Genomic DNA, 9,216 nt, shown 5'->3' with positions numbered 1-9,216 from the left:
TGATTAAAGATGATTTCTTAAAGAGATTGTTTCTCACTAGAATTTGTGTTCTTTTATTTTATATTATCAGGCATCAACTTTAATTATAAGAGACTATTTGTTAATAAGACAATCTTAAAAAGTTCATATTCTCTTAGTATTATATAAAACGCATTTCATATGAGATGTCTCATGTCTGATATAATAATTTGTGTTATACTATAAAATTAGTTTTTATAATAATAGATTAAAAATTAAAAAGCAAAAAAGCAAAATATAACTAAATTCATAAAAACTGACCCAGAAAAGTAAAGGTGTTTCATTCGGGTCATCGGATGGATTTTAAGTCGAGTGTTGCGCATCGGTTTCAAATCGGGTCTTGTAAAAACTAACTTTTTTATAATTGTAAATCCATTTTTAAGTCCGATCATATTGGTTCGGTTACAAAATCAAATGAATATCGGATCATCAAATTTGTTTTAAATACCTCTACATAAAAAATATGTAATAAATCAATACATTTTAGTTGAAAATAATTTATATACCAATTTTTTTAAAAAAAGGAGTTCAAGATTGACCAATAACGTTGGGATCGGGAATCGAGCCTATGGCCAATTGACCATATGAGACCCTTTCATCATGAAACAAAACTCATAATCTCTAATCAATCACTTATAAATCATACGTAACTTTAACATAAAGATGGTCTTAACATGAGACCATCTCATTTAAAAATTTGTGATATTTAGGTCATAACCCTGCAAATGAAAACCCCGCACATTTTTTTTGTGGGGGTTGACAAAGAAGCATTGCCATGATAGTCATGATACTGTTACATAACATCAGGAAATCATGCTGACAAAATGTATTTCCCTTAATAGCAGTGTTTTCAAATGGTCCAGCTCTACTATAATTTTATGTACTTTACAAAGTTGGTAAGTAGGAGTAAAACAATAATGCCCAATTGTTTATTCCGACAAATTCTATACTTAATTCGTAGTCTCATACCCAGTACCAAATTGCTGCGACTCAACGATCTGATGGCTAAGAAATGAAATCCAGCTTCAGTGGCGAAATGTCCGCACAACCTGCTCAATGCGTCGACGACAGAGTGGACAGTTCGACAATTGAGACGAACAGGTTGTGCAACAGCACATATGACCACACCTGAAATCCATTTTTTAAAAAGGTGCATCAGCGAGTATAAAGAGTGAAATCAATCGAGGCTTTTGATTTCCACCCAACTGAAAATCGTATATTATTTCAGTTATGTTCAAGTACGAAATATGATCGATAATAACCAACATTGTTTTGTAGGAATCGGTCTCAACCTCACACAGCAGTGGCTAGTCGATTTTTCAAAAAAGAGAAAAGCAAGCCATCCGCTAAACATACTAAGTCAATTATCGTGGCAGCTCATCAAAATCTATCACTACAGCAAGAGAATGGTCTTGCATTCTGAAGCGTGGTGTTGCCATTCTGAGTTTAAATTAGTACAGAAAATGTTTACAATTAGCAACTGCTAGAAACATAACATCTTCATGTATTAAATCAGCAATTTAACCCAGTGAATACTCAAACTTGTGGCTCAATGGATCCTCAGATCTGTCATTTCATCCATGTTTTTTTATTAAATCAAGTAAGCTTTTATCAACTACTAAAAATTTATTTAGAAAACTAATAGGAAGGGAATATGAGTTTACGAGACAAATACAGCATTATACTCTCGCTCCAGGCATATGACACAGAGGTCTGGCATCAAACAATCTCTTTTAGCAGTCTCTAATCCATTTTCATCCACCCCATCTGAACCTACAATGACAGAAATCTTTCAGCAATGGAAAAAACACATTTACAAAGAAATGCAACTTTAAGAGAAGCTAGCATCACCATCCAGCCCTGATCTTTTTGCTGCTGCATCACGAACCCTACACAATAGGAGACATAAGTCAACCGATAGCCGAAAAATTGCATCATGGTATAGTGGGATAATGGGATGGGAATAATGTAAAAAGCTAAACAAATTAGTTGGTTGTAAAAGAGGTGAAGTGATTGTGGTGAGACAAAGGGACAAAATGGAGAATTATTACCCTCACTTGAGGAGTAAAAGTAATCCTAGGGGTTGTTGGGTAACTATTCCTCCATTACTAGGAAGATTGTTCCCCCCATCACTTACTCTTCCTTATCTCAGCACCTAACTAGCTCAACCTCCTTTACTTACCTTTACTTTTTATTAACCCTTTTGATAGATCGAGTTAGCAGTTTGAGTGAATGAATCAGAAAATACAAAAAAAATGACTTAAGTAGAAGAACGCTGTATTAATCGTGGACCTCATATTAAGTAAAATGACAGTTACAAGCTATTAGGGAAACTTGTTCTTCTCAAGAGTGTAAACCCATTACAAATATTTTACAGATGATCTATCCCCATTCACCACAACATTTATATGCTTATGGCCTTATTTGCAATATTGGCAATTCGCAACTAGTAGTTATATTATGAAATATTACCTTCTAGAGGATTCTGATTTTATCCAGCATTTCCTAACCAGTATGTTATGTGGACTATTCCGACTCAAGTACTAGTGTAGGATAATCGACACACCTACATTTGCATGACTCTTGACACTTCATTTATAACCAGTATCATAACATTTTTTCACATTTTTGCTGAGTACAATGCTTCAATACATATCCAAATCAGACACACATGGATCAGAGTCCAAATAACACAAGCACAAATGATGAATGAAATTCAAAACTCTAGTAGCCTAAACACATGATCCTTTTGGCCATTGCATTCCTGCACCAATGTTTCTTCCTGTATGTTTCCCGACAATGAAATCCTTAAACCTAATGCTATCTAAATTGTAGTTCAGAGGTACCAAGTGAATCTCTGAAATATAAATTAACTTGAAGCTTGAATTTTTTTAGTAACAAATAAATGACCAATAAGAAATTCATTTTAATTCAAGTAAAGTTTTCAATTTCTATTTCCATCACATCAACCCTTTCTTGAATATATCAGTAGCTTATCAAATTTTTCTTCTTTTGTAACAAATATAATAGCTCAATAAATCATGTGCATATCTTATTTATTTAAAATGGCAAATGTTTACTATCAAGAATTGATTGAAAACAACCTCTTTGTTATTACAAGGGTTTGGTTGTGTACTTTACAATCCCAAAAACCCTATCTAGATAGAAGTAATCTAATGGCATTGGGACAATGATATTTTTGTATAAGAAATATAATTTGTTTTCAATTCACTATTTCTCAATCTCACACCTCACCAAATGTAATAGATAAATATCCTCTTAACATCTTACACAACTTATATAATTAAAGTACATTTAAACTCCATTCAAACAAAAACACATCTATAATTATCCCTCACTCACATCAAACATATTATAGACCTTTAAATAATACCTTCTCACGTTGTGGCTTTCTTTCCCTACATTAAAAGAATATGATTATAATCATGGTCTCAATTAAAAGCATAAAAGATGTGACAAAAAAAAGCTTGCCAGTGATACTGATAAGTTGAAATGTCAGTTTTTTACGTTTAACCTTAATATTGCTTCAAAAACTACTTAGGTTTTTTTTTTTACCAAATAATTCACTCAAATAAAAACAAAAGTAATATTGTGCATGAACATGTACAACCAATTTTATGCTGAATAAATGTTTCCTTATTCACAAATTCATTGATTAGATAAAAGGTATAGCAACACATCTTGCTACCTAGATTGGTTAGACTATCGTATCACTTTACATTTCGCATGTATAGATTATCAGGTCCCTTGTCTCAGAGACTGCAAGCAGCACACCAAATTGGCAAATCAGGTAAGACTATGGAATAAATTTATCATGAACAAAAATCTAATAGCCACAATTAGTCATACCGTTTTTGGATTTCCCAGCGATGCTTTCTTTCAAGAATGTGTTCAACAGCATGTTTTGCAATCAGATAGATGCCAAAGACAGTGAAGCCCAGAGAAGCATATTTATACCACCTGATACATAACCAGTTATACAAGGACAAGGTGCATAATATAGGGTTAAAATGTAAGGAAGTCAGTACCTAGCCCACTTCCCAAGATTTGTTATTAATTGATCGATTGTTTTTGGAGAGATATAAAAAGGCCCCTTGTGAGGACGCTGAATGCGAACTGTCCCCACGTCATCTTTAATCGCCTGTCGATAGATCGGGTAACAAGCATAAGATGAAGCTCAATATGTAGAGGAAGACAGGGTTAGTGAAATAAAAATAAGAAAACAGATCCTAGGAAACACCATCAACATGAAAAGTCTGGGTTAATTTCATATGAGCAGTACATCCTGGCAGTTTCATACATAGGATGTTAAATCAAACATGTCTAAAACAGCATGACTGAGTAGGTTTATGCAGCTTTCATTCCAACAAAAATAAGAAAACCAAGGCGCCCTATAATAAACCACAATTCACATCAATGTCACAAGACGGGTAAGTTGGAGTTTAGAAGATACTCATCAACATATTGCCTCATACCTAATATATTATTCAGATCACATGTCGCATTGAACACAATGTTACACAACGAAATTCGATTTAAAATGAGAAATCAAAAATGTTAATCACAAAGTCTTGAGAGAGACGGTCTCTTAGAGAGACCATCTTTAATTGGGCTGGCCCAAAAAGAAAAATATAGAGTAAGTTTTTCGGTAGGCATTAAGAATGTTGTAAGTAGGTATTTAGAATATTGTAAATACTTAAGTACTTGCTGGAAGGGCATTAAGTATATTGTAAGTAGGCATTAAGTATATGGTAAGTAGGCTAGTAGGCTACGTTTCTCGGGCGTTAAAAATATTATAAGGACGCATTTTAAGTACTTTTTCGGTGGACATTAAGTATAAGGATAATGTAAGTAGGCATTAAGGATACATAAGTAGACATTAGAGTTTAATGGGCTGGGCCTGAGAGACGTCTCTCAAAGAGACAATCTCTCAGGAGACCGGCTGAATGTTAATCTAATGTTTCGAAAACATTAAGAAACAAAATTTTATCCAATAGAAGCTAAGATAGGGAAATGGTGTTGTCCAAATAATTGATTTTAAGTACGTAATATAATTATAGAACTAATCACAAATCAAAAGTGTTGTATCAAAAAAGAAGAGTAGAATATAACCATAACAGTTATTGAAAAAACGACAAGCTTTTCCATTTTCATGCAAACGAGAGAAACAGGACATCTGAAGAGACGCACAATAATACAACTAAAAACTAAGTTTGTCGAGCTATTTTAGAGTGTTGTAGATGTAGTTAGTGCCATGTTGTGTTGGAGAATCCAACACACAGCACTTGGAATGAGGAGTGTCGAAGTAACTAGCATACCTCACCTACAACAGTCAAGGGTGTTCCAGTAGGAAGAACACGTTCTGTACGCTTCACTCCAAGCATCTGAAATGTATTTTAGTCGTCAGCAACTGCAAGAGTACAGAAGTTGCATTAAATGTAAGAGAAAGAAATGCACCTTGAGACCTTGGAGGTAATCCAAAGTCCCACGCACAAGGGACCGCCCTGACTCTTCAAAAATCTCACTCCCAACAGTTAGTTCCAGGCCAGTAGCACCTCGTGCACCCACGACATATACACGACCTGTACCATCATCCTTGAGGGAAGAGGAGATGGAAGGGACCATAACAATTTTCCCGGTTAAGAACCACGAATACAGAAAATTGCCTTCAAATACAAATGCACAAGCATGAATGAAATACCAGGTACCACGGAACCTCCTTACTCATGCACAGCATTAAAGCAGAATCCTGTATCCACGAACCAGCATCGTTGTGTTTTAAGAAGTGTTGCTCAGCCTGAGACAAACACAACATAACAAAAACAATAAGTCAATCCATAGGTAAGTATCAGTAATCGATAATTGTCGATAGTCCATAACTTCATGCACAAATATGCATTCCTACAAATTTTGATGTTTCACCAAATTAATATAGGTTAGAAGGGGACATTGAATGCAGAAGAGAAGCATATAGTTAATAAAGCATTAGGCATCTACTGCAAAAGAGCTCACTATTATTCTACAAAATTTAAATAAGAGCTAATAATTCATTAAAAAGGAGAAAATTTCACATTGATACAACCAGGATGATTTCATACCGTTTCTTCCACAATGACACCTCGTAAACCACTGTATTCACATTTAATTGGTGTCTCAGAGCCAACTCGTCCAGAAACACAAATGACAAAAGGTATAACTTTGCTTGCTGTATCTAACAATACGGCTACACAATCAGAAAAACAAAAGAGAACCAAAAAATGCAACTTAGTCAGTGACGAAAAATTTAGAATCAGATATTCAAGGAAAAAAGAAAGCTCTTGCACTTTGTGGCCAAGAAGCACCAATGCAGAGTAACATTCATCAATCTACAAAATACAAATTACCGAATTCCCCACATCATCTAATTATTAGGAATTTAAATTTGTAAACAGAACTTTTGAGACTAAATACCTATCACAAAAACATTGAAATTTTGTAGTTTCGGAAGAAATCACAACATTTAGAAATTCAAAAGATATCCGAACTGTAGCCTAAACACCTATTACAAAAACAAAGAAAAATATTGTTAAAGATTGGGTGAAAAGAACGAGGCTTAAACATGGAGGATAGATGAATCAAAGAATTGGGGAACGTGTGGTGTTCCAATAGCCGCCGAGTTGGTGTTGGTAGGCATGCAAAAGAAGACGACTCGGCAGTAGATGCTGGATAGGAGGCTTGTATCCAGAAGCAAACGCTGAGTCGGCTTTTCCAGTGATTAAGAAAAACGCCGACTTGGCTTTTAGTGCTGATCATGGCGTAGCTTTTCCAGAACGTAACGTCGAGTCGGCGTTCCTTGGTCTTGGGAGGAAGCCAACTCGGCTATTTTGCGCGTCAAGAATTATAAGTATTTTCTTCTTTCTAGGCCGGTTTTTAGTGTTTTTGTTACCCTAATTTCTCTTCCAAAGGGGTTTACTATATAAACGACTCTTAATTAGGGTTAGAGTTTCATAGAAACACAAGAGAGAAAAAGTGAGTCGTTTTAGAGAGATTTTCTTGATTCATCTTTGTAGCCTTGCAGTTTTATAGTGAAACTTTTGATCTCGTGCCCGTGGACATAGATTGTGACCACATGAATTCTTCGGGTGTTTTTCTTATTTTTTGCATTGAATCTTTATTGTTTTCTATATTGTTTTGGGTTATTGGTTTCACTGTTGCACAACAAATACAATTTGAGACTAAAATTACAGCTAAACACAACTGAAGAAAAAAAATAATCTTACCCAAATCTTTCAACTGATCAACTCTACCTACAGATTTTAAAGAATGCGCATCCCTGGAATCATCAAAAGTAAACAAAATTAGAAAAATTCAATTGACACATAAAAATCGAAGCCCTAATTTTCATTTAATAATCGCTGAACTGACCTCCCACTGCTTCTTCCGAGAAGGTAAAGTGCAGCTGCACTCAAACAACAGCTAATACCACCCCACGGAAGCATAATTCATGAAATGGTTTCAGTTTGCAAGAACCCTAATAATTAGCATTGTAATCAAAACTCAAAAAACACTGAAAATCCGCAATTAAAACAAAAAATTCTCAGCAGAAACCTGCAGATAATAGTAGGAAAAATAATGAAAAACCGATGCAACAAATAGACGAATTTGGAGGAGGAAGAATCTGATACAAAGAGTGGAAACAGGGGAAAACGATTTTGGGAAGTTTGAAGAGAAATGAAGTAAGGTGTTAGAGAAAGTAAAGAGACTGCAAACAACTATTGTTCTTGTTCTCACAAGAATATGGATTATGGTATTCTTATGGATAACCTCATAATTTCCGGTCTAATCTAGTATTTATATTTGGAAAATGTAGTATTTATATTTGAAAAATGATATATACAGTCTTATATAAGAAAAAATCTTATATTTAATTTATATAATTTAATATTATTTTTTTTGAAATATAAGTATTTAATTATTTTTTATTATTTTACTATTTATTTTTTTTGAGAAGTTAAAATTATTATATAAATTATTAATTGTTTTCCAATTTCTATATTAGATTCTTTTGAAAATTTAAAATTATTGATGATAAAGAGAATTTGTTAATTTTTATGTAGAGCTCTAAGGACTATAAATATCATTACCCTTTTTATATATATATATATATATATATATATATATATATATATATATATATATATATATATATATATGAAATTATTGTGTTGAGGAAATCGTAGTCATTAAAATTGTGCGAATAGAATTTAAAAAGTGTTTAAATGCTAAAAATATTATCTAAAATTAAAATATTAAAATATTAGCAAGACATATGAAGATAAAGAATATGACATAGCAAGACATATAAAGATAAAGAATATGACATACTAATGAAACTGAGTCAGTATTACTTCAAATATTGAGTTCATCTACGAGATAGGGTTTTAGTTAATTAACTTTTAATTATAAAATAAAATAAAAGATTAATTATTTAAAAAATATTTTTTTATTACGAAAGAAGAAATATATTGATGAAATGGAAAAAGTTAATTTTAAGATAAGGAAAAAAGATTTTGAGAGGTTTAATGGTTGGATTTTATATATGATATTTGAATTGTTTTTACGTTTTGAGTTTGCTTACTATTATATCAAATCTACTTGATTTACGTGACTTAAAAATAATATGAAGCATGTCTCAACAGTTCTAAGAGGCAGTCAAGCAAACATGGTCATACAATCAAGTAAACATGAAGGATGATCTCACCTAGAAAAATAATGATACAAGCATATCAAATTTAGGGTAGAAAAGTTTATCATAATTCTTTTTCAAATTAAATACAGCTTTATATTCATATGATGAATTAAAAAAGTAAATACTAAAATTGATAATAATATCTAAGAGAGTAAATCCACAAGGATCTTGCTAATAAATGTCGCCAAAACATTTCTTCATAAGAATATATTCAATTCAAATAGTATACTTGCATATATATTTGACTTTAAAAATTAAATTAAACAAACATTTGTTATTATTCTACCTAATATAGCATAAAATTTAGAATTTATTACCAAATTGCATGTCAAAATATATTCTATTATTTCAATCTTCAATTTTGTTTCATAGTTTACTCTTTCAAATATGTTATTGTTCTTGTTAACGAACGTTTTCGATGTTATTTTAACGCGTAATTTAGTAATTGA

At 32.5% G+C, this 9,216-nt stretch overlaps 1 protein-coding gene across 4 annotated transcripts; it reads right to left on the bottom strand.

Annotated features, from left to right (window-relative positions):
* Positions 1-619: 619 nt before the first annotated feature.
* Positions 620-7,845, bottom strand: LOC130814210 (E3 ubiquitin-protein ligase SP1). 4 transcript variants are annotated; one of them, XM_057680285.1, is made up of 12 exons: positions 7,627-7,845; positions 7,444-7,549; positions 7,299-7,351; positions 6,138-6,262; positions 5,741-5,836; positions 5,497-5,634; positions 5,358-5,423; positions 4,068-4,180; positions 3,889-3,999; positions 1,870-1,907; positions 1,683-1,791; positions 620-1,146 (listed from the first exon to the last, which is right to left on the bottom strand). In XM_057680285.1, the coding sequence occupies exons 2-12, from the start codon at positions 7,515-7,517 to the stop codon at positions 1,044-1,046; spliced, it is 1,026 nt and encodes a 341-aa protein (XP_057536268.1). In that variant the 5' UTR covers positions 7,518-7,549; positions 7,627-7,845; the 3' UTR covers positions 620-1,043. The 4 variants fall into 4 exon arrangements, with proteins under 4 accessions (XP_057536268.1, XP_057536267.1, XP_057536270.1 ...); XM_057680284.1 differs by having other exon boundaries at positions 7,444-7,845; XM_057680287.1 differs by having other exon boundaries at positions 1,694-1,791; positions 7,444-7,845.
* Positions 7,846-9,216: the final 1,371 nt, after the last annotated feature.

Source organism: Amaranthus tricolor, chromosome 5 (genome assembly GCF_026212465.1).
Source record: "Amaranthus tricolor cultivar Red isolate AtriRed21 chromosome 5, ASM2621246v1, whole genome shotgun sequence".
NCBI lineage: Eukaryota > Viridiplantae > Streptophyta > Magnoliopsida > Caryophyllales > Amaranthaceae > Amaranthus > Amaranthus tricolor.
The sequence above is the reverse complement of the archived record's forward strand: the minus strand, read 5'-3'. Positions and strand labels throughout refer to the sequence as shown.

What these genes read in the sequence shown, in the direction of transcription:
- LOC130814210 (XM_057680284.1), bottom strand. Translation starts at nt 7,517, where the DNA reads ATGCTTCCGTGGGGTGGTATTAGCTGTTGTTTGAGTGCAGCTGCACTT. An exon ending in TGATCAGTTGAAAGATTTGG is followed by an intron (nt 6,263 to 7,298) that starts GTAAGATTATTT and finishes CTGATTGTGTAG; the next exon opens with CCGTATTGTTAGATACAGCA. An exon ending in GTGTCATTGTGGAAGAAACG is followed by an intron (nt 5,837 to 6,137) that starts GTATGAAATCAT and finishes TGTTTGTCTCAG; the next exon opens with GCTGAGCAACACTTCTTAAA.